The 26520-nt window shown below is 38.0% G+C and overlaps 1 protein-coding gene across 1 annotated transcript in view; it reads right to left on the bottom strand.

Moving 5' to 3' along the window:
- Positions 1 to 26520, bottom strand: part of etfdh (electron transfer flavoprotein dehydrogenase) — a 46163-nt gene that overhangs the window by 5449 nt on the left and 14194 nt on the right. The window contains exons 3-12 of the mRNA XM_052009324.1: positions 20290 to 20519; positions 19323 to 19404; positions 18970 to 19088; positions 16539 to 16616; positions 14483 to 14629; positions 10713 to 10853; positions 8330 to 8473; positions 7677 to 7845; positions 7284 to 7466; positions 2556 to 2777 (exon numbers count right to left, since the gene is read on the bottom strand). Of these exons, the coding sequence (XP_051865284.1) occupies positions 2556 to 2777; positions 7284 to 7466; positions 7677 to 7845; positions 8330 to 8473; positions 10713 to 10853; positions 14483 to 14629; positions 16539 to 16616; positions 18970 to 19088; positions 19323 to 19404; positions 20290 to 20519 (1515 nt within the window). The remainder of the gene's footprint in view (positions 1 to 2555; positions 2778 to 7283; positions 7467 to 7676; positions 7846 to 8329; positions 8474 to 10712; positions 10854 to 14482; positions 14630 to 16538; positions 16617 to 18969; positions 19089 to 19322; positions 19405 to 20289; positions 20520 to 26520) is intronic.

Here is a 26520-nt window from a genome sequence, read left to right as displayed (position 1 = left end):
TACATAGTCCTATTAGAGAAGGGCAGTAATGGACCTGATCATAGGGAATGCAGCTAAGCAAAAGGTTGGAGTGTCAGTGGGAGAACATTTTGGAGATAACGACCATAATTCTAAGTTTCAAGGTATTTATGGAAAGGGATAAGGCTGGTTCACAAATTAAGGTCCTGAATTGGGGAAGGCCAATTTCAATATCATCTAGCAAAAGTAGATATTACTTGCAAGTAACTAAATCTGACAGGTGGGAGTCATTTAAAAGTGAAATAGTAAGAGCTCAGGGCCAATGCGTTCACTTTAAAGGTGAAAGGCAAGGACAGCAAATCCAAGGAACTCTGGATGTCAAGAGATATCATGGGTTGGATAAAGAAAAAAAGGAAACATATGGCAGTAATCAAGAAATGAAAACAGCAGAGGCCCACCAGGATGACAGAATATGTGGGGGAGTGGGGAACATAAAATATCACTGGCAAACAAGATTAAATAAAATGCTTTGAAAGTTTCCAAGTATGTTAAGGACAAGAGGGTAACCTGGAAAAAGGTAGGCCCCATTTGGGATCTAAGGGGCAATCTGTGCATAGAGCCAAATTACATTAATACTTTACCATAAGGAAAAGGGCACTGTAATTGGAGAATTTAGGGAGGGGTTGGTAAAATTCTAGAATAGGGTTCCAAAGGAAATTCTTGGAGCAGTTTTGTCATAAGAGACACCTTGTTTTGTCAAAGAGATGAGCACAAAACCTCGTCATAATATGCCCAAGTCCAGGAACTGGCACCTATTAGGTAAGGTTATTTTCCAAGCAGGGGATTGCAAAGATATCTGCAACATCTGTGCAGATGACAATTGTAAGACAAACACCTAATCTGCTCTGTAACATCCAACAACCTGGCCCCAAAATATTAGCATCAACAGAACCTGACTGGTTTGATGAAGATGACAAGGAGACTGAGGAGCTAATTAATTGCAGACAAAAGGTGTTCCTGTTTTGGAAGCTCCACCATACCTCAAACTGTGACCTAAAGATGGTAGGTGGAAAAACGGCAAGAGACTCAGTAACTCACTGACATCCATGAAATACATGGGTTCTTCATTGCTGGCAGCCACCTACAGCCTTAACATCCAAGGCTTCAGTCCACTTACAGCCAAGAACAGAGATGAATGTCTCAAGGACAGAGAGGCAGTTAATGCCCACTGGTAGGAACACTTTGATGACCTCTTTATCCATGATTCTATCCTCAATGCGAGCAGATTGGCTCAATCCCACAGCAAACTATTTGGTTCTGCTTTGTCACATCCCTGATCCACAAGGAATCAAAGAGGCCATATCCCAACTAAATAATGGTAAGGCCTCTGAAGCAAATGTTGTCTTCCCATAACGTTTAACACTCAGCAGTGAAGAGCTTTAGTCGCCAATCCACAATCTCATAGTCCCTGTCTAGGAAGAGGAAAATATACTAGGAGACTTCACAGAACCAAGTCATCCATGATCTTGAGAGACTACCTGAAAAGATGTTGGTAGAATGGGCTGATTTACGATGTGACAATTTTCAATGATGTATGGTAATGCTTGCCTCCATCAGCTGAGGCATTGATATAGGAGTTGAGACATCACGTTACAGTTGTCCAAATTGTTGGTTAGGGTGCACTTGGAGCATTGTGTGCAGTTCTAGTCGCCACACCCATAGGAAGGATGTAATTAAGCCAGAAAGGGTGCAGAAAAGATTCACAGGAATGTTGCCTAGACTAGAGGGCTTGGGTTATAAGAAGAGAATGGATAAGCTGGGAGTGTTTTCCCCGGCAAAGGAGACTAAGGGTTGATTTTAAAGAGGTTTATAAAATATTGAGGGGCATGGACAGGATGGTCACAGTCATTTTCCCAGGACAGGGGAGTTTAAAACTAGAGGGCATAGGTTTAACGTGAGAGGGGAAAGATCTAAAGGGAATCTGAGGGGCAAGTTTTTCCACAAAGAGGGTGGGGGTATTCGGAATGAGCCGCCAGAGGAGTTGGTAGAAACAGGTATGATTACAATGTTTAAAAAATATTTGGACAGTTACAATGTGAGGAGCAGTTTGGAGGAATGTGGGCCAAACACAGGCAAATGGGAATAGCATAGACAGGCATTTTGGTCGGCATGGACAAGTTGGGTTGAAGGACCTGCTTCTATGCCATACAGCTCTACGAATCTATAATACATACATGATCAGTTGAATGCTAATAACTTATCAGGAATTGCCATGAGGTCATTAAAGAAATAAAAATTATCTGAATAAGTTGTTTAAGTGATGAGATCACCAAAGGCAACTGGGGTTGCATTGGGTTCATCTTAAGTTTAAATTCAGCATCTCTATTCCTTCCTTGATCCCTGAAAAGACAGTATAGGGGTACTATTAACATGAAGTGAAACAAGTCCAAAACAAACTTCCACAATGGTTTGCTTTTCCAATGGATGTCAGCTGTATGAAATAATTGTTCCAAATCATTGAGATAAGCTGCAAGGATTATCACCATATCACCCTGTCTGAAAAGAAGACAATAACAAAACATATTAGTTAATAATACCTGCAGGACAGAATCTTTGCTCCGGTCCATCGAACTCAGCCAAGTTCCTGTTAACCGGTATACTGTCATCCAATAGGGTTAAATGTGCCGGCTGATCATCTTCATGATTGGTACCACTAAGGGCCACGGAGGACAGAAGGTCAAAGCTGATTTTTCCATCTGGCTTGGGGTATTCAATGGGTGTGCAGTCCTTGGCTGGCTTTAATTGAGAAAAATCTGCACCTGCAATTTGACAGATATGTGTTTAGTCAAACCACTGCATTATCCCTTGTCACAACTTTGTAACAATGAAGCAATAGCTGCTGCTCATTGCTGAAAGATTTTCCTGGAAGTAAATTTCTGGTTCAGAATGGGTTTGAATCAGTACAAAAGTTTATAAGTACTTGGTGGCTAAATAAAGGCCTGGATTTTCGAATCAGTGACAAAGCAAAGAATATCACTGGTGACTTCAAGGGCCTGGCAATTTCTGCAGCATGGATTTCTATTCTAATATTGTTTGCTGTCAGGCATCAGTTCAAAGGAATTCCTAATGTACAGCATTTGTGAAGTTATCAGTGTAAATGTTGAGTTAATGGAGATAGCCAAAGATTATTCTTCCTTTATTTGCTAATATTTAAAACATTTTACAGAGCATGATATATTATACACATACAATTACATAAAGCTGAAACCATTTTAAAAATATCATAACTTTTAAATCCTGAAGGAATTACAATACACATACATACAATCAGAGTTGGCTATCCAGTAATTATTGCTCAGTTTGCTTTTAAAACACACTTACAGCTCATGCAACAAAGTATAATATTTTCAGGGTACTTTTTGTGGAGATTTATTTGTGGGAATCAAAGTTTTCATAATTTCACTGATTTCCTTTGATTGAACTGGAGAAGGCTGCAAAAAGAGCACAGTCAGTGAAGGAGGCCTGAACCACTCTTATGCATTAAACTTTGCATATGCAGAAGTCCTTAAGTTGCTGTTGGTTTCATTATGAAACTTTTACTATCAAGTGCTGATTGATTTGCCATCACATCAACCTCAAAACCCTGCCTTGTACTGTGTCTTTGTGGTCTGAGTGTTCAGGAGGATTTTAATAAAGGAACTAATGATGCCGAAAGAAAAATCTCCAAGTGACAAATGAGATAAATCAAATTATGCAATGGAGCTACACAAGAGTTCACACGAAATGCCACATTGTATTGACAGTCATAAGAAAGTGGACTGTTTAAAAAAAAGAATGCCATGTATTTTTTTCCTCCACAATCAAAATGCCAAGAGACCAAATTTTTACAAGCTTTCAGCAATTAGAAGGATGGCCCATTGGCTTATAAAAGTTACTATTAACTTAAAAAAGACCTTGCATTCACACAGAACGTTCAAGTAATTTTGAAGTCATTATTGTAATGTCAAAAATGCGGTGCCAATTTAAACACAACATGATAATTGTCTAGATGACCTGTTTTAGTATTGTTTAGTAATTTTGAGGAATATATATAGGTAAAAATGCCAAGAATAAATCCCTTGCTCTTTATCATAATGTTATCATGAATTCTTTTACATTTATCTAAGGCAGCACATAAAGTGTTGTCTAATGTCTGATTCAAAAGCATCACCATCAGTGCAGGGTTCCCTCAGTACTTTACAGGAGTGCCAGTCTTGATCTTTGTACTCAAAGTCTCTGAGGTAAAGCTCTCAAAGCAAGCCTGTAAACTAGGCTCTACTGACAGTAAAGCAGGTGGAGTCAATGACAACGCTGAAGTAGCCAAAACGTGGGATCAAAATATAGACACAAAAAATTGGACCATATTGCCATTTCTGCTCCCAAAAATTCACTGATCAAATGATGGGAAAGAAAAATTTAAGGATTTTTTTTATTCACATCCTTTGCAGTAAACCCAGAAGCAACAAAAAAAAACCCTGCCTTATTTTATTATTTGTAAATATGTATACAGGAACAGAAGTTATACAAATGGAGATATGGCTGTTAACTGTATTTTGTTAAGAAACACAAAGAGAAGATCACCATAACAACTTACAGTACATGGATCTAACTTAGTTACACAAGAAACTCAATGAAATGTCTATTATTAGAAAACCACTGCCCAAAGATGTGGTTCAAAATTAGAAGGGCTAAAAGTGCTAACCAAACACTGGCACTGCGCTTCCTCACTGTGGGTTCATAAATTGTTTTTGGAATAGCCGACATGATCATCAAGGAAATCTATGTTCTAAACCATAACTGTTCATCAGGATACAAAGAGGCTACTGACAAAGCTGAGCAAAACCAATAATATAGAAAATTATTAAGGGGGCAGCCTAGCATATACCTTTTGTTTTCCAAACATGCATTTTTGAGCAGCCAAAGAGCAAAAAAAATTGCAGATATTGTAAATCTAAAATAAAAGCAGAAAATGCTTGAAACACTCAAAAGGCCAACCAGCATCTGTGAAGAAAAACAGAGTTCATTTTTCAGGTCAATGTGCTTTCATCAGAACTGGGAATATTTAGAAATGAAGCAAGGTTCAAGTTGCAGAAGGTGCTGGGGAAAATGGAAATGACAAACCTGGTAAAGGGTTGAGACCAGGGGAGATGGAATGATACAAACAGTGTTGGTGCAGGCTGAGAAAAAGCTTGTTAATCACAGCTAATCTGTCTGTAAGAGGTATAGATAGAGGGAGATGATCAAGGACAGAGGAGAGAGACAAACAAAATAATGCTGGAATTGACAAAACAGCAGTTGCTGAAATCTTAAGAAAATTGTACGAATACCCAACAGGTCAGTCAGTATCTGTGGAGGTAGAAAAAACTATGTTAGCATTACTGGTTGATGACCCTTCATCAGAATTGGACAGTTTTGATGCAAATTGCACAAGTTGGTTATCTAGAATTGTTGAATTCTATATTGAGTCTCGAGTGTTGCACCATACCTGGTTGGAAGATAGTCACAGAGAGATGCAACATGGAAACAGGCCTTTTGGTTCACTAAGTTCACCCCTATTGTCAAACACTAATCCAATGTCAAAATTTTTTTTATTCTCTCCACATTCTCATCAATTCCCCCAGATTCTATCACTTACCTACACACTATGGGCATTTTACAGTGGCCAATTAACCTACAACATGCACATCTTTGGTATGTGGGAGGAAACTGAAGCATCTGGAAGAAACCCCTTGCTGTCATAGGGAGAACAAGCAAACTCCATGTAGTTAGCACACAAAGTCAGTATTGAACCTGGGTCTCCAGTACCGCCCTAGACAGGTGTGACATTGTTCATCCAGTTTACGTTGTGTTCCTGCTCTCACCCCTCTCCTACTCAGGACCAGGATTGAATTCCCCTTGTCCTTCTCTATCACCATACTAGTCTCCACATCCTCCATAATTTCTGTAGCCTTCGATGAGAAGCCACCATCAGACACATCTGTCCTGCCTATTCCACATTCTGAAATGGCTTTTCCCTCCAATCATTTTCTCTTCACCAACATCCACTCCCTTTCTCCTGGCAACTTCCCATGCAACCACAGGAGATGTAACACCTGCCCTTTTACCTCTTTCCTTCCTGATACCCTGAAATCCAAACTTCCTTGCTAAGTGAAATAGAACCACATTTTTACACTGTGATATCCTCTACACTGCAGAAATCAACTGCAGATAAGGTGACTGCTTTACTGAACACCTTTTCTGACTGCAAAGGTGACTCTGAACTTCTAATTGCCTGTAACTTGAATACTCCAGCCCACTGTCCTTGGCCTTTTACGCCATTCCAACTAAAGGCCAGTGTAAGCTTGAGGAACAAAATTTCGTCATCTGACTAGGCACGTTACAACTCTCAGGACAACCTTGGATTCAACAATTTCAGATCACCAGTCTGTGCAAGAACTGGCCAGTTCTGATGAAGGGTCATCAGTTTACAACGTTAACTCAATTGCTTTTGCTCCCCAAAGATAGCCTGACCTGCTGGGCATTGCAAGCATTCTTTTTAATTTAACATTTCCAGCAACTGCTGTGGTCTCTATATCATAGCTCCAGCACTGTTTTCTCTCTTTTGTCTTCTCCCTCTATTTACATCTTGGCCAGGTAGGTCAGCAGATATATACAAACTTCACTACTCTATCTCTCTGGCAGCATAGCACAATTTGCATCATTTAATCTCTCTCATACTTTCCTTCATTCACTCCATCCCTCCCACTTCTCTGCTACTTAAAGCCTCTTAATTTTCTAAATTTTCTAGTTCTGAAAATAGGTCATGTATCTGAAGATTGTCTATTTGTCTCTCCACAGATATTACCTGACTAGCTGAACCATCCAGCATTTTATTTGAGCAATTATGGCTTGTTTTCACTCATTGTTAGAGCATTTGTACATTAAAATCAACAACAGTTTTGGTTCATGAAAATCAACATAAAATGCAGATGCTGGAAGTCTGAAGTAAAAACAGAAAATGCTAAAAACAGTCAGCACATCAGGCAGTATCTGCGGAAAGAGAAACAGTTAATGTTTATTCTAATATTGATTTTCTAGTATGTATTAATTGGTACCTTTTAGAAATGAATGGTTTCTGCTCAGTTTCTTCAGGATAAAGAGCCTGTGAGTTTGTGCAGAGATAAAATGACAGTTCCAAGTCAAACATCACACTGCCCCACTGCCCTTTTGCTTTCACCATCTCCACACAAATATCCATATTGCTTATTTTGCAAGTTCTAACCCAATGCTAAATCAAATTGTCAAACCTTTGTGTTTCAGTGTCCAAGGCTCCAATCCTCGAAAGATCCAATAAAATATCCCAGTATAAATCATTCCTCCATAAACACCCAAAGGTCCATGGCAAGAGGGTCGGATATTCCTCACAGAATAAAGTTCCTTCCAAACCCAGGAGTTTCTTAGGTCCACATCATATTCTGGTACATGAAGGCCTAAGTTCAAGTGAAAATAATATCTTAATTTTGTAAAAGGAAACAACTTAAAAATAAACAATCACAAAAAATATCAACAAAATCTGTCGATCTATTCTTATTAAAAAAAATTAGTTAAAAATCTAAAAATCAATATTACATGTCTTGTGTTAATTCTACTCTGAGAGGATTTCATCAGGAAATTTGAATCAAAGGCTATTAAATCCATACCTTGAGTCACAGGCTTATGATCATCTTCAAATAATTTCTTAAAGACAGCATCTGCAGCAACCATGCCACTCTTCATAGCAGTATGTGTTCCTTTAATTTTTGGGACATTCATCAATCCTGGACTGCAGCCAATTAGCAGTCCTCCAGGGAAGGAGAGTCTAGGTACAGACTACAAGACAATATTGCTTCAGTTTTTTTTAGAAAGTAATATATTAACATGATTTATGTAGATCTATGACAGTATCCCACTCTTCCAGTAATTCTTACTACAACCAAACTGTCAGCTTTATAAAGGCAAAATCAAACTCCAGAGGTTTTTAATACAACCAAAATACTTATATTTAAATGTTCTGATTTGGCTTTCTCCATTGTTTTCCATGGTCTGGAAGTGATAGGGTAACGGGAGAAGAGGAAAACAATGGAAAGAGTTTACAATGAATTTAGTTATGATTTTATTTTCTTACTTCTGTATTGATATAATTTAATTTAGTTGAAGAGGCAAGCAAAGTAAAGGATTAACTAATGCCGGCATTATATGTATCATTCGGAACAACTGGCTGGTAGGAATAATAAAGGTCGATCTCTTCAGAAAAAGTATTTGCATAGGTTAATATTGCACATAATCCAGACATTAAATTGGCATTTTATCCTACCTGAAAACCACCCTCATTTAAGGCACGAGCTCCATAGGCAATCCTTTTACCTCCCTCTAGAGTCAGTGCTACTGAAGGATGATGTTTCCACCTTTGGAATTCTTTAAATGGATTCAGGTATGGATTTTGATAATCTAAACCTACCTAAGAGTAAAATAAACAACAAATATACACATATTTCATACTCTTGGGAAATGAAAATTTCAAATGCAAAAACCCCAGAAAAAATGTTCAACTGTTCTACAGATGACTATAAAATAAATTTCACTACCGACAAGATAGTTTAATCTTGAGGTGATTCCCATGAACAAAATAAGTTGCAGAGAGAGCATAATAGGTAAAAATGGAATTAAACTAGGTATGTAGATTCAAAAGATAAGAAACCAAAACAGTGAATAGTTGAATGCAACATTTCTGGAAGGAAGGTTCAGATGTAAAAAAAAAGTTGCTACAGGAACTCAGCAGATTGAGCAACATTTGTGGAAACAATGGGATAGTTGACATTTTGGGTTGTGACTCCGCATCAGGATTGAGAATATGGAGGGAAGATAGCCAATATAAAGAGGCAAGAGGGAGGGATAAGACAGGGGCTGGTAGGTGATGTGGAACCAGGTGAGTTGGGGGGGGGGGGGGGGGGAGGGGGAAGAGGGGAAGTAAGAGACAGGCTGTTGTGTGATAGGTTTAAACAGGTAAGGAAGAAAAATAAACGATGGTTAGAGGGAGCCAGGTGGGTGTAAAGGAAGGAGGGGGAAGGTGAAGACAGACTGGAAAGTGATGTGGAACCAGATAGGATAGGGAGGATAGGCAAGGGGAGAGGTATGTGGGTGATGGGCACAAAATGAGAAAAATGAACAAGGGGTAAGAGAACCGAGGTGGACCATTAAGAGTGGGAAAGGAACACAGGGGGAGTGGGTTACCTGAAGTATGTTCAGGCACTCATCTCACATTGGAGGCTATGTCAGAGAGGGTTTTGAAAGAAGCTAGCTGATTGCAAAAAAGGTAGCTGGGCATAATATTTGCTCTAGAATAGTGGAGTCTGATAGATCTTGTTGTAACCCAGCCAGATCTGTTGATGGATGGTTAAATTAATTGCACTCTCTGGAACCAATTTCAAAGGGATCGGGGTGGGGAGAGGTGATGTCCAAGCTAATATTTATCTCTTACTAAAATACATGGTCATAATTCACATTGCTGTTTGTGGGACCTGCTGCATCAGTTCCTTGCATTACAATAGAGACTGCATGACAAAAGTGGTTAGGGGCTGTAAAGTGCTTTGGAACTCCTGAATGACAAGTCTTCTTCATTAAACTTTGATACTGGGTAATGCAAGGAAAGATGAGCAAAAGCTTGGTCAAAAGCATGGGTGGCGCAGTGGTGCTCCAGTGACGCAGGTTCAATCATGATCTCTGCTGATGTCTGCATGAAGTTTACACATCCTCCCCATGTCCGTGGAGGTTTCTCCAGGTATTATAGTTTTCTCCCACATCCTGGGTCTGCTGGTTGTTAGATTAATCGGCTACTGTGCAGGTGGCTGGTGGGAGAATCAGGTGGGGCTGTTAATGGGCATGTAAGGAAATAGATTGGGGGGAATAAATATAATGGTGGGATTGAAATAAGTGCAGGATGGGAATGAAGGAATTGCTCTGAAAGCTGATGTGAATCGAATGGCCTCTTTCATATTTCCTAGGGGTAGAAGAAGTTTAAAGAGTGTTTTGAAGAATAGAAAGGTGATCAGGTTTAAAAAATAAAATAAAAATAAAATTTCAAGCCCCAGGTGGTTCAAGGCACAAAGCGGTGAAAACAATGAAAGAGGACAGATATGGAGGTGGGCAGTGATCACTGTTAGTGGAATACAGAGCAATGGAGCAGCAATAGCTCATGAAGGGATTGAAAAACAAAGGTGAGAATTTTAAATTTGAGGCATTACAGGTCAACAAGCCCATGAGTAATGGACAAACAGTACAAACGAGGATAAGGGGAGCAGAGTTTTGGATTAGTTCATAAATATAGGGTTAGACCAGGACAGCATGGTACTATTAGGTGTATAAAAACAGTAAAACTTTAGATGATGACGTTAGCAGCAAATAAAGAGGCAGGGACTAAGACAGGCAATATTACAGATGCAGGGTTTGGTAATGGACAACGTGGGGATGGAAGCTCAAGCAAGGAAGAGCTCAAGCAAATGCTCTATAAATGACCAAACCTGATTAACATGAGCTTATACTTGTGAAATATTCCACCATTTGACAAATTTACTCAGAAAAAAAGTAGGAAAGCACTCAGAAAAAAATAAAGACTATTTCTAATTTTACTTTTATTCAGCCTACCCAGCAAATATATGAGCAAAGATTAATAGAAGTGCAGCAATAATTAATACACTTACCACAAAGCCCAAAGCCACCAACGGTTCCCCTTCATTTAAATGATAAAGGAATGATCCACCATATGTATGTCTGTCCAGGGGCCACCCCACACTATGCTCCACTCTGCCAGGTCTCCACTTCTTTTCATCAATAACCCAAAGCTGCCAGTGAAGTACAAACAAGAAATACATATTACAATGTAAATATTTAATATTACCATGATAACTGCTTCTGCTGGGAGGTAAGATTTTATGCACAAAACAAAAGAGAGTCAGACTGAAAAGGAAGAGCAGTGCAAAACTAAAATTGAAATGGACAAATAGCTGCTAAAATTTAGAGTTAGTATTGTTCAATTATTTAAAATTTGTTCAGACATTTGCTGGTATCAAATTAAATAAATGTGATCGAGATCTGGGGAAAAACTTAAAGAAGATGCGTATAGATAAATATGGGGGACAAACTAATCACTTTTCGTGCAGAAGGTATAAAAAAGTGAAACTAAACAAGCACAGGGAAATGAACGTGCTGCAGATACTTTAAATGCAATACAGGTGCAGTATATGATGCCGTAAACATAAATATTGGCTACAAAAAGGTTCAATATGAGTAAATGAGTTATTAAAAAAAAGGCATTTGGAATCGTTTGAAAACACAAAAGCAAGATGATGATGTTTAAATGTGCATGACTTTAGTTATTGCACAGTTGGGAATATCATATCCAGTTTTGAAAACCCCATTAAAGGAAGCATATGATAGAAGCATTAAAGATTTTGGCAGAGATGAACAAGGAGTAGCAATTCATAGTTATGAAGAGGTACTGAGAGAATATGGGCAATTTTTCAATAAAACATGGTGGTGATCCACCTTCTTGAACTGCGGTAAAAGTATTCTTCTGGTGAAGGTATTCCCACAATTTCACTGAATAGGGACTTCTGGGATTCAAAACCAGTGACAATGAAGAAACAATTTTTTTTAACTCTGAATAGTTTGTGACTTGCTGGAGAATCTGTATGTTGTGCAGTGCAGGAGAGGAAATCCTGTTATCCTTTCTAAGTGCAGGTGCTGGGGTGCTTGCTAAGGATTGTCAAAACATATTGTTACGGACTCAGTGAAAGTCCCTTTAAGATAGAGAGTGTGTGTGTATGTGTGTGTGGGGCGTGCTTACGTCAATAGAAGATAAAGGACGTAATGACGTTGTTGAAGAAGTCAGAAGAAGAAGGAGAGAGAGAGAGAGAGAGAGAAGGGAGAGAGACACCAGCCTGCTTGTTTTCTCTATCGATGGATGAGAAACAATAACTGTGTTTGCCATAGAAATCCATGTATGGAAGTTGGAAGTAATCAGGTGGAGTTCACTTTGTTGCTGACCTGTAGAAGGAAACAGGTATTTATGTGTGGACGACCACGATTCGGATTCTTTTCGGGGTGAGGAAGTCACTACCGAGTAAACACTGAAGTGTCGTTTGGGTTCCATCGTGGAACATTTGGATTTCGTATTTACTCTCTCTATGTTTCTCTACGTCTACGTCTTATCTTCAGACAACGGTGGTTGTTGAAGAAGCCCTTGCTCATGTTTCACCTTATGGCTTGCGGAACTGAACTTTAAGAACCATTCCGGAACTGGGAGTTTTGGACTTTGTCACACACACACACACGAAGAGTTTAGTTTTGGGGTTAACGTACAAGGTTTAACATTTTTTGAATTCTAACATACTAACACTTTTACTTTTATTTTACGTATTATCATAAGTAGTAATTAATAAAATAGTTTTTAACACTAAATCATGCTCAGTGTGTTTCTTTTGTTGCTGGTTCGTGACAAAATAGCTATTTTATCGAGACATCTAGGCTGGGAGGGAACTTACAAACTGTCATTACCGTTAAAGAACTGATCCAAGAGATCTGGGGATCAAGATGGAATTGGCAAGGACATTTCCCATATTCCATTTCTATAATTCAATATTGGGCTTGTCAGCCAGTGATCAGTTAAGTAAAATTGGTGGTTTATCTGTTATTAATCACTGAAAACCAAAGTCTTTAAAAAAAAAACACCACCCAAAGTCGAAGTCGCCTGATTCAGAGAGGCACAGTGGCACTGAGGGTAGTTCAGCTACTTCACAGCTCCAGGGATCCAGGTCCACAGGTGCTGTCTCTGCAGAGTTTGCGATTTCTCTCTGTGGCCACATGGTTTTCCCCCCAGATACTCTGTCATCTTCCCCGACACCAAAGACGTGCTGGTTGGTTGGTTAATTGGCATTGGATGTTGGTAGGAGAACCAGTGAGTGTTAATGGGCATGTGGGAGAGAATAGGTTACTGGGAAATAATCTATATCACAGGGAAATATGAGATTCATACTAGATTTCCAAGGAAAGGGTGAAACTGAGGAGGCTCTGGCTACAACCTTCCAATTGTCCCACGATATGCCAATAGTGTTAAGGACAACAGCCTGTTGTTCAACAAAAAAAGTGTGAGAAACCAAGCAACAACAGAGCATTCAGTTGAAGCTTAGTGATATTATTCTGGGTCAGAATTAACTGACACTTCCATGTGTTTGTTAAAGGAAAGTTATGTTAGACTAGATTATTCTTCAAAGTAACAATAGATGTAAACAGTACTTTAACAGATGAGGGTAATGCAGTTGATATAGTATCTGCAGATGTTCAGAAGGCTTTTGATAAAGTTTTACACAATAAACATTCACAAAACTGAAGTCCACAGAATTAAAAGGCAGTGACTGCATGGATATAAAGCTGATTAAGTGGCAGAACTAAGAATGTAGTAATGAACCATCTTTTCATCAGACTGGATGGAAGTGAAATGTTGACCAGGAAGGTGAGGATGTGGGTGGGATGTAAATATTGGGACTACTGGATCCTTTTCATGAATATTAATCCCATGAACTTCATATAATGAGCATCATTTCAAAGTCAGAATGCAAATGAAAATAAATTTGGAAATATACTAAGCAATTAGAAGAATAGTAACAGACCTCAGGAGTATGTAGGCTGATGAAATAGGAAGATGCATAGCAGATGAAAACTAATGAGAATTGCGAAGTCATTTGTTTTGATGGGACAAAAAGAGGTAATAGAAACAAAATGGTACAACTTTAGGATGGACCCAGGAATAGAGAGGTTTTGGAGATACATTTATGAAAGACTTTGAAGATTTGATGCTGTTACTTACATTTAATGAATTTCAGATTTTTACTGAATGCAATTCAGATTCCTCTAATGCTGGTGTTTTGAAATGTTCATTCTCATGCTCAAATATGTCCACATACTCAAACCTTTCCATCTTTGTAACCCACTGTGGTCCTACATGCTTCTAAGATCTTTGTGCTCCCCCAACTCTGATAAAAATTGTAATTTGCAAAACACCATTCTATCATTTTGTCAGCTGTTTACAGATGCCCAGGCCACAAATGGGGTTTTCCTGAAATCCTTCTTGAATTCCTTCTCCACACCTTTCTCTGGCTCTCTTTCCTCCTCCAAGCTTCTAAACATCTATGCTGAAAGTGCTCAGTATCAAGCTTTGCTCAACAATTCTCCTGTCAAGCACTTTGAGCAATTTTTAACATTAAGTGGCATGCTTCCTTACTGTAGTTACTATTATATACTTATAATTCCACTTACTGTTCATCCCATTCTCACCAAATTCCTGTCATCTACCTAGCAAGTGCCTTTGATTAGCAGATTAATCAAATTCTTATCTTAATCTATGTTAAAACCCTGTTATGAATAAGCAAAATGGCCAATAATACATTGGGAGAGGAATTCAAAGCTCACTTACCTCTTTCAAACCTATACCATAAGTCTGTGGTTCACAGTTCTCTCTTAGCTTGAAATGTTTATACAACTGCTTAGCAAGGTGTCCATGGCAACCCTCACCAAATATTGTCACCTTAGCATGAAGTTCCATTCCTCTTTCAAATGTGTCCTTTAAAAATGCATACAGAAAAGGATTTCAATTAATATAGGCAAATATAGGGCATCTCAGTTTTTCATTTAATTCAATTAAGCAAAGCTCACTTTGCAATACAGTCCATAACACCAATGACTCTGCTGAATCCTATCCAAATAATCTCTGCTCTATTTGAAAATTTGCATTTAAAGAAGCAATATAATATAATCAAATAAAAATAAACTACTTTATTTACAAAATTGCAGAAGCTGTAAAAGTAGCTCACATTTTAAACTATTATTTATTCTATAAAGCTGCCATTTTAGCAAGACTTTCAAAGGAGCTTTATAATGTCACATCAAAGGGCAAAAAATATGGGATTTATCATGCAAAAGTGATTTTCCAAAAACATTAAAAAGGTGTTTTCAAAGATTTGGATTTTATTTTAAATGACCATGGCTACTACTTTCCCTTAAATCCTTGTGGATTATTATCATCACCAATTGTTCCCAGTTGCAGCCAATGCCATTTTGCTGCAAGAGCCTATGGAAGCTTGGAAACTTATTCAGTACTTGTGAGAAATAGAACAACACTACACTTAAAAAACTAAAAATAAAATCAGTTCATCGTTGAAATGGAATACCTTTTAATCCCCTGGGATTTCAAATTTCTAGTGGTGGAATATTTTAAGTGATGCATTTCACATATTTAAAATGTAAAATGCTTTGGTATAAATTTGAGAATAGTTGTACTGGACAGCAAGACGAGATAGGACACACAGAGGTTCTTATTAAACTGAAATCAAGGAGTGATCTAGAGGAAAATCCTACCTAGGCATGGCTAACAAAAGATGATAGTTGTTGAATGTTAAATGGTGTAGTTATAAGTGTTCTTCTCGATATAGTCTGGTGTCCAATCATTTTGAACAGCTTCAATGACTTCCCCTCCATTGTTGTATCAATAGTAGGGCTGTGCATTGAAAATTCTAGTGTTCTGTTCCATTCCATTCACAACTGCTCCGATAATGCCAGCCAACCACATGACCTGGTTAAATGGCCACCTCCATCTAAATAAGATCCATCAAATAAGAATGTTTTGCTGAAATGTCATCAACACTCTTCATATATGATATCCTATGAGCTGATTATTTCTAGCTTTCCATTTGCATTTGCAGGACCTGAAGTACTTTCTTTTGTGTTTGAGAAGAAGTTTATTTGGAGATGTTAACAAAATACCAAAAAAGCAGGGGAGAGTGGAGACTATGCAGAGAAACTCACCTCTTGTATCTCAAATTTCCCCAGTATTCTAAAAACATAACTGAGTAATAATGATGGATTACTCACTATTTGCATGGATAAATCCAGCTACAACAATACTCAAGAAGCTCAACAACCCATGTCGAGGCAGTATGTTGACTGGAACCTCTGCTGCTGAACACCAGCATCCATTCCCATGATCAGTGATGCATTATTTGATATTATTTGACATCAATTATGTCATACGTTCTAATTACCAGCAGTAACTCACAATGCTTACTTCAACAGCACTTCTGAAGCCCACAACCCTTACCAAAAGATGAGCAACAAAATAACAGGAACACCATCAGTTCCAAGTCCAGCAATGGACATAGGTGCCAGGTTAAATTTCACTGGGTTAAAATCGTTGGATGGCCTAACTAACACCATTATCAAAAGGACTATAGTGCAAGTTGTTTACTGCTAACTTCTGAGGACTAGTGGGAGGCATTAAGGGAAATGTTAGTGTTCTGAAGGTATCAGCTACATCCCAAAGACATTTCTTATAAAAAAAAACTGTTGCAAAAGAGTAACAAAATAAAACCTTCGGAATAAAAAGGGGGATTTCTCCTTGCAAAAAAATATTCAAACCAAAACATGTCCTACTTTTGAACAGTAACATGAATTAATATTTTACTTAGTAACCATACCTTTGGTGAGCCATCTTTATGAATACCCACATCATTGGTCGAAATTCCTTTAATGCTCCCATCTTCATGGAATAATAGCTAAATTGTTTTTTGAATAAAAAAACAAACATTTTTACTAGTGCAATAACTTTAATCAGCAGAACATGAAACATGTTCAAAGGTAATAAGTGTTTGGCAACATAAAAATATAAGAAATAGAAGCAGGAGTAGGGCATGTGGCCTTCATGACTGGTCACCATTCAGAATGATCATTGTGAACTTAAATCCACAACCTAATCTACAATTTCCTAGATTCCTTTGATGTTCATAAATCTACTGATGTCAATTGACATATACTCTATGATTGAGCATTTACAGATCTGTGGGGTAGAGAACTCCAAGGATGTGCAGCCCTCTGAGTAAAAAAAGGATCTGTCTGAGATTTAAGTGGTCAATATCATAACTTGAGGTTTTATCTCTCCTGGCTGTAGACATTCCTGTAAGGGGTAGTAGACTCCCAGCACCTATCTAGTCAAGTCCTTTAGAAATGTTACCTTTCAATAAGACCACCTCATCAGGGTTTGAATTCCTTCAGCAAGCTAAATGTAGATTTTGTATAGATCAGGAAATTATTCGTAACAAAGTTCATTATAAGGATATCCTGCAGCAATAAAAGTTTGTATTTTTTCCTATTCATCAACATCCTAATAAATGATACTCTATAAACATATCACACACTAATTGGATAATCTAAGCCTATACAAACAACAGAAACAGGAGCAACCAAGATCAGTACTGGTACATGACCATATGACGGGAGTGGGCTATTCAACCGCTAGACCCTCTTCTGCCATTCAGCAGAATCATGACTGATCCAACATTCCTCACCCATTTTCCTACTCTTTCCCCATAACCCCCAATTCCCTCACTCATTTGAAATCTATTTCAGCCTTAAACATACCAGCTTTCACTGTGGCAAGGAGTTACAAAGACTCACAACTTCGAGAGAAGAAATTCTTCCTCAGTTCAGTCTTAAATAGACATCCCCTTGTTCTGAGAACATGCCCTCTGGTTCTCGACTCTCCCATGAAAGGAAACATCCACTTAACATTTACCTTGTCTAACATACCCCCCACCCCCAACCCCCCAAGAAACTTACATGTTTTAATTTTATAAATTCCAATGAGTAAAATCCCAACTTGTTTAACCTTTCCTTGTAGCACATTTATCCATATCTGGATCATTCTAGTGAACCTATAAATTGCCTCAAACCTAACAATATCTTTCCTGAAAGAGAGGGACCAAAATTGTTCACAGTACTCTAGATATGGTCTCGCTAGTGCATGTATATTTGGAGTAAGACACACCTACTTTTATATGCAAACCCCCTTGAAACAAGGGCCAATGTTCCATTAGCCTTCCCTAATACCTGCTGCACTTGTCTCCCAGCTTACCATGATCTGTGCACAAGCATTTCCAAATCTGTTTGCTACAACTTTCTAGTTTTTCTCCATTTAAATAATTTACTGTTCTGTTGTTCTTCCTTCCAAAATGAGCAAATACACATATTCCCACCTTTGCCATCTTTTTGTCACTTACTTAACCTAGCAATATCTCTCTGTAAACTGTTTGTATCCTCTTTGCAACTCGCCTGCTCACTTATTTTTGTGTCGTCCACAAATGTGGCTCCCGTACCTTCGCTTCCTTCCTTCAGTCTTTAATATATATTGTAAACGGTTGTGATCGCAGCACTGATGCACAGAATCCTGTGGCATTGCACTGGTTACCAGTTGCCATCCTGAAGATGACCTTCTTGTCCCTACTTTCATCTTCCTGCCTGTTAGCCAATCCTCTATCCATGCCAATATATTAGCTTCAACAACATTGGCTCTTACCCTGTAACTTTTGAGGCACTTTGTTGAATGCTTTCTGGAAGTTTAAATACAACTACTAGTTTCCTTCTATCCACTCTGGTTGAGACTTTCTCAATTTGTCAGACACAATTTCCTCTTCATGAAGCCATGATAGATCATGATTTTCCAAATGTGCCACTATTACTTCCTGAATAATCGATTCTAACATGTCTCAAACAATAAACTAATTGGTCTAATGATATATTTGCAGGATTATTAATAATCCTGCAAATATCCATCAACATAAAACATCAGTGTACATCGCATTATTACCTCAGATGAGACTTGACAGAATGATGAAATTTCACTATCAAATTAGAGCAATGAACATGGGATCTTCTGTCTATTTCCAGAAAGTCTTGTTTAAACAGTTTAAATGGTCAATCAGGAAAACATATCAACAAATCAGTCCTAATACAAAATTCCTTAGAGCAGATATATCCAATGATACCAAACAATACAGATCTGTATTATTACATGAATTAAGATTAAAATACATTTTAACTAAATGTATGTTTTAAACCTTAATTGCTATTCACCTCAGAAGCTGCATACCCTGGATACAATTCCACACCAAGTTCTTCTGCCTGCTCACCTAACCATCTCACCACGTGACCCAAACGGACAATATAATTTCCATGATTTCTCATGGGAAGACCTGCACAGAAACAAGAATTGGGGGACAAAGCAGAATTTTAGCTAAGAAAGTTACTTTCAGATGCATGCCTTGAAAGTAGTGAACTGTGAGGTGGTGCAGTAAGTAGCATCTTAGCTGTACAATATCTGACCCAGCAATACTTTTTTCTGGAATTACTTACAAGCAATATGAAATAAAAAATATCATTCTTCAGCTCTGTGTTGACTTGCAAAAAGTTATAAATGTTGACTGTACCTGGTAGCAATGGAACAGGAATTCGGTATTTCTCCGTTAAAATACCAAATACATCTTCCTTTACTGCAGTATTCAGCGGAGCCTGTTAGGTATATATACATAAACAAACATTAATAGGTTTCAATAATTCTAAAAATATAATCCTTAAATAACAATAAAGATACTTGAGTATTTCTGAGCTGAATAACGATCACTTGAACAATATTGAATTTGGAATTCAATGTCAGGATATGCTCTAATCCTTTGTAATAAATCATATTCAATTTAACTTACTGGAGTTTGTTGTCAAGTGATGAAGGTGTTCTATTGACCCAACTGAACTTTATCGGGGGAAAAGAAGTGTAGGTGTAATTTTGAAGCACAATTGATTAGTGTCACTTTCATTAATGCTTCCATAGTGTTCATTTTAATGAAACACAGCCAGTTTATCAAAACTGAAAAAACTCTAAGATGCTCCTCCAGAAATGGGTAAGGATAAGTAATAAAGAAAGCTATTATATAGTGCATGGCTTTAGGATAACCCATAACATCTTATCGACAGTGACATTTTATCACTGAGATTACTGGTACAATGCAGAGATATGTGGCAGATAAGTTGCACACAGCAAAGTTTCTCCAACAAAAGTAAAATAAATCAATTAGCTTTAACAGTACTGAAAGAATGGCCAGAACATAATGGAAAATGTCTCTGTTTTTTTTCAAAGTTGACCTACGTGATCTTTTATTCTTCCTTTTAAGAGGGCCTTGTGTTAGGATGGAATTGCTAAATGGTTCAACTAATGAGTTGCATCAAGCGCAGAGTACTATAATCAAAAATATTATCTGTCATATTTTACCATACCCCAACTCTTCTGTTACAGATGTACCTTTCACACCAAATAGAGTTGCATTGCTGCATAAACTACAAATTGTAAATTTTCAATAAGCCAATGAACTAGATCACAGTAGATAGAAACAATTTCCTCACCCCTCTGTCCCTCCAATCAGGGAACAACTCCTCCAGAGCTTTTGGATCTAGACATGCCCCTGAAAGGATATGTCCACCAATCTGTGCAGCTTTCTCCACCAAACACACTCTTATTTCCTTGTCATGTTTGTCGGCCAGCTGTTTAAGGTGTATTGCTGCAGATAGGCCAGCAGGACCTCCACCAACTATCACTACATCAGCTTCATCAGCAAATCGCTCCATGTTGACCCCTTGGAAAAAAGATGCAATACTATAAACAAACTTGGGAAACAAACACTAACAATTTTCCTAAGCACAGACTCCATTGACTTAGATGCACATATACATACATAGTTCTGAGATAATGGACATAATTACATGGAAATTGACTTATTGGATAAAATAGCACAACAATCACAATATCCAAGTGCATCAATTTTTCAGTACATTTACAGCAAACGAAACTAGCCAAATGCAAAATACTTAAAATTGCAAGAACACAATATTCTGATAATGTCCTATCTGAACAACAATTCAAATGAATTCTGTGAATTCAGCACATTTAATGGAAAATTCAAATCATGCCCACTTTATCTTATGGCTTGGAATGTGTATTAAATCTTCACATATCATCCAGCAAATTGTGAAAATGAGTCATGGCCATAATGATTCCAGGGCATAAGTACAGACACTATCCTGCCAATCAGATTTCTGTACAATACTATATACTGAAATAATATAGTTCCTCTGCTTTCATCTTTCTTTCTGTTGGAATCAGATTTCAAGAATGTAGTTTTCAGCACCTTCAAATGCAATATTGAAATACTATACATCCAGCAAGCTAAAATGTTAACTCCACTTCTCTCTCTAGATGTTACCTGATCAGCTGAGTATTTTCTGTATTTTGTTTATATTTCAGATTTTCAGCATCTGCAGTATTTTGATTTTATATACATAACATTGGCTCCCCTCCTGCACCTGCTTTGTAACTCTGGATGGTGTCTTCCAATGGCAAAGGATGGCATCCTCCTATTTTCATCTATACCCTACTGCCTGGCAACATCCAAAAACACAATGCTAGTTTCTACATTAATAATACTCAGACTTGCCCTCTATTACTTCTCTTGACTTTTCTATTACTGGACAAGGATAAATTTAATCTGATAAACATTACCTTTAGAAGAGGTAGCTGAACTAATACTGCTATATTTAAGTAGACATGTTTTATAGATATTAATGTCTTAATCATTACAATCAGGGCAAATTTCCAACAGTGTGTTCAGACAATTACAAAATGTGTTATCTCAATATAAAACTATATTATGTATTAACTCAATATGTATTTAATATTATAAAACAATGACAATATATACTATCTCAGTAGTAACATGGAGTTAGGTCAAGCAGTAGAGCAGGATGGGCAATTAGGTCAAAAGCAATGCTGACTGCAGGCAAAGACTAAAGCAGGAAAGTCTTTTCAACTTGTAGAAAGTGAAGACTAGACAGTGTGCTGAGAAGAGGAGGATATTAATTAAGTCTGTAAGAAATGTATGAACGAAGCAAGCAAAACAAGCTTCCTCAAAGCAAGCAAATTATCAGTTAGAGAAAAATTGGAGAATTAAGAGCCTTATCACTGGAGCAAGGATATTTGTGGCAAAGTACGAGACTGGTTGTGTGAAAGTCCCAAATCATGAGTGGCTCAGATGTGAGAAAGAAACAGGTCTGATAATAAAACAAAGTTGTGCTACTAAGTGATAGTATATGGCTTCTCAGGAGGCTTGATAGTTGCCATGTCAGATCAACAAAAAATGGGTAGAAAAATGAGTCTAGGAGTCAGAGTACACAACCTAGAGAAAGACAATTTGTATTCAACAGAACAGTGAGAAAGACTGTGCTGAGGGTGAACCTCCAAGGTTCCAAGGAATACACGGTGACTACTCTTTGTTAAGTATTGCTTCTCTGAACTTAATGCAACTTACTAAGTCTGTTCTGCTTATAAACAATAAACCTGTGACCATTATGGTTTGTTGCAATCAACGAACAAGTCCTCTCAGTTAAATCAAATGCTGAATTTTGAAAATAAATTAGAATTGGCAGAATCATTTAATTGCACCCCAGACGGGATCTGATTAAAAAAATGAAACCTGCTATACATTTTCTCTTGATATAGGAAGCCCTTCAGCCTAGTGAGTCTGTGCTGGCTCACAAAGCAATTCCACTCCCCCATTAATTTTTCCTGTGACCTAGTATCCCAACATTCCCATCGACCCCTCTCTATCACACCAGTCCTCACTGAGGGGTCAGCAATGGAAAGGGGGAACAGCTTCAAATTCCTGGGCACCAACATCTCAGAGGATCTACCTTGGGCCCAACACATTGATGCAATCACAAAGAAGGCACGCCAGCTGTCTACATTATGAGTTTGAGGAGATTTGGTTTGTCACCAGAGACTCTTGCAAATTTCTACAGATGTACGGTGCAGAGCATTCTGATCGATTGCATCACCACCTGGTATGGAGGCTCCAATGAGCAGGAGCGAAAGAGGCTGCAGAGGGTTGTAGACTCAGCCAGCTTCATCATGGGCACAACCCTCCTTGCCATTGAGGACATCTTCAAGAGAAAAATCACCCAGCAAAAGTGTAAACTCCACACAGATAGCACAGAAAGACAAAATTGAACGTGGATCACATGGGGGACCCTCACTTTGACTATGGCCAAGAATTGAAGAATCCATAAGTTTATGGATTACCCTATTGCTTTCCATGATGTTACATGTTATAGCCTTGCATGCTGTTGGCATTTCCCAGGAACTGTGAGATATGAAAGACAGATTGAAAATGAACCAAGTGAAAATGTGGCCCTTAAACAAGAAGCAAGGAATGCCAGTTGCATGGTTTGGGAAGCCATCAAGCAACCCCAACAAATGGATCATTCTTTGCGTAACCATAAGATTTTAGAGCTACAAATTAGGTAAACAACAGGTGGCAGTAACAGCAATAAAAATGACTCCATCTGGGCATAGTGAGGACATGGGTGGTTTTATGCATGACCCAGGAGGGTATGTATACCTGATCACAAATTGGTGAATTAACCTTAATCATACAATAATGAAAATAACACTGAAGTCATTGATGTAGTAGTATTGATGTTCCAGATGCTTAGAAAAGTGTATTGGACTGTTTATCTGGGCATTCTTTGGGTGCAAGCATATATTTTTAAAATGTCTGCAGTTTGTGTTCTGTAACAATCACTGTTATACTGACAGCTGAAAGCTATTAACATTTTGTAGACTCTCTGTTGTTGGAGGCATTCGGTTCTGTACACTTACATATGAATTAGGACAAGCAGGATGCTCAAATGTGCTCCGCCTTTTAATAAAATCATTTGTGGCTGATCTGATTGTCTGCATTTGTCTATTCGCAGTTACCTTTCACTCCTTTGCTTATCTAGACACTTTTCACCTCAGTTTGAAAAGATTCAAGGTCTCTGCTTCTACCGCTCTGAGGGAAACTGTTCCAAAGATTCAAGACGATTTGAGAGAAAACATTTCATACCCCTTTTCTGTCTTCAATTGGTGACTCCCTTTTTCAAAAAAAAGGTACACTCCCCCAGCTCTAAATTTTTGCTCAAGAAGAAACATCCTCTCATCCACCCTGCTAATACTCGAAGAACATTTTATTATTCAATCAAGTCTGCCCCTCCCCCCCCAACTCTTCTAAACTCCAGCAAGTACAAGCCTAACCTATCCAACCTTTCCCCATATGATAATCCACCCATTCGAGATCTTAGTGTAATAAGTCTTTTCCCCAAACTGTTTCCAAAGCATTAAGTCTTCTTTAAATAAAGAGACTAATACTGTTCATGGTACTCCAGACACATCTCATCTATGACCTATATAACTAAACCATTTGTTTTCAATTCCACTGGGAATAAACAATGACATATTTGCCTTCTTTAATACTGGGTATCTCTGCCCATCAGCCTTTTCTGAATCATGGACTAGGTCACTAAAATGCAATTTAGATACCATACACTTTTTATTTTTCCCATCAAAAGAACAATTTTCCCACATTAGACTCCATTTGCCAGCTTCTTGCCCACTCAGTTAATTTATTTATATCTATTTGTGGCCTCCTTATGTCTTCTTCATAACTTGCTTTTCTACCGGTTTTTCTGTTACGAGCAAATTTTGCAACTTGCCTTCACCTATACCACATATATAAACTAATGTAGAACCAAAGAATCTAGACTAAACATTAAAATGTGTCTGATTGTTTGCCTGGGCACTCTTTGGCTGAAAGTATGTCTTTAAAAAGTATTTGCAGTTTATGTTCAGTATCAGTCACTGTTCTGTTGATCCGTGTCCTGTTTTTGTTTTTTTAACCAATCTAAAACAGCCTGAACATTTCAAGGGCTTGTGGCCTCAGGTATTCCTTGAAAGTTGACAAACGTTTGAGCTCCTAACCTATCGATGGATCAATGTTTCCAAGTTGTATGAAGAGGTGAGCTTTTCTTAATTTGTCATTTTTTTTAAGACTGTACACCCAGTAATGGAAAATATTTTGAATTAAAGGTTAATGATTAAACTTTTAATTTCAGGCATTGTCATGTTTTCTTTTAACCAATGGACTTCTTGGCCACAGTAGCAAATCAGAGATAAGATATGGTTTTGAAGAAAAAACTTAAAGTTACAGTGTTGATTTTTTAATCAATTGAACTTCTGTAAAAACAAGCGTTTTAATTCTCCCCAACTTAAGAAGTCGTTTTTCTTGCAATCAGTCTAAATTGAGAAGTATTGTTTCAAATTAATTCAAATATTTATTAAAGCACAGCTTAATTGAATTATTGAAAGTCTGAGGTAGTTTTTTTGGATTGATTTTTCCCATGACTCCTTATAGAAATTTTGTAAAGTAAGAAGGAACTATAAACTTGATTTTTGGGGAGATTTTGAATCAATGAGACAGGAAAAGAAATGATATGAGAAAAAAAGTACTGATCTTTTCTAAAGATTAACTCAAAAAATGTGTTTTAAGACCAAATCTCTTTAAAAAAAACTTTCACACTCTTTCAAAAGAGTCCACAGGTTGTGTGAACATCCACTCTGCTTTTTAAATTCTACTTGGGAAAGGATGTAAAGGTATGACAAATTATTTTCTGAATGTTACTGTTTCCAATTAGCTGAAAAAACACAATGGCTTTATAGCACAGAAACAGGCCTTTCGGCCCATCCAGTCCATGCCGGCCCAATCTTCTGCCTAGTCCCATCTACCTGCATCCAGATCATATCCCTTTAAACTCCTCCCATCCATGTACCTATCCAAACCCCTCTCAAATGTTACAATTGAACCCACACCCACCACTTCCGCTGGCAGCTCATTCCACACTCACAATACCCTCTGAGTGAAGAAGCTCCCCCTCAGATTCCCCTTAAATATTTCACCTTTCACCCTAAACCCATGACCTCTAGTTCTAGTCTCACCCAACCTTAGGGGGAAAAAAGCCTGCATGCATTCACCCTATCTATATCACTTGTAATTTTGTATACCTCTATAAGATCTCCCCTCATTCTCCTGTACTCCAGGGAATAAAGTCCTAACGTATTCGACCTTTCTCTATAACTCAGGTCCTCAAGTCCCGGCAACATCCTTATAAATTTTCTCTGCATTATTTTAAGCTAAATGATATCTTTCTTGTAGGTAGGTGACCAGAACTGCACACAATACTCCAAATTCAGCCTCACCAACATCTTGTACAACTTCAACATAACCTCCCAACTCCTGTACTCAATGCCCTGATTTACAAAGGCCAATGTGCCAAAAGCTCTCTATATGACCCTATCTATCTGTGTCGCCACTTCCAAGGAACCATGAATCTGTATTCCCAGGTCCCTCTGTTCTACCACACACCTCAGAACCCTACCATTCACTGTATAACTCTTACCCTGGTTTGTCCTCCCACAGTGCAACACCTCATACTTGTCTGCATTAAATTCCATCTGCCATTTATCAGCCCATTTTCCTAGCTGGTCAAGATCACACTGCAAGCTTTGATAGCCTTCCTCTTTGTCCACTAGGCCCCCAATCTTGGTGTCATCTGCAAATCTGCTGATCCAGTTTACCACATTATCATCTAAATCATTAATATAAATGATAAACAACAATGGACCCAGCATCGATACCTGCGACACACTACTAGTCACAGGCCTTCAGTCAGAGAGACAATCATCTACTACCACTGTCTTCTCCCACTAAG

This window comes from Pristis pectinata, chromosome 2 (assembly GCF_009764475.1).
Source record: "Pristis pectinata isolate sPriPec2 chromosome 2, sPriPec2.1.pri, whole genome shotgun sequence".
Taxonomy (NCBI): Eukaryota; Metazoa; Chordata; class Chondrichthyes; order Rhinopristiformes; family Pristidae; genus Pristis; species Pristis pectinata.
This window is presented reverse-complemented; position numbering and strand designations above follow the sequence as displayed.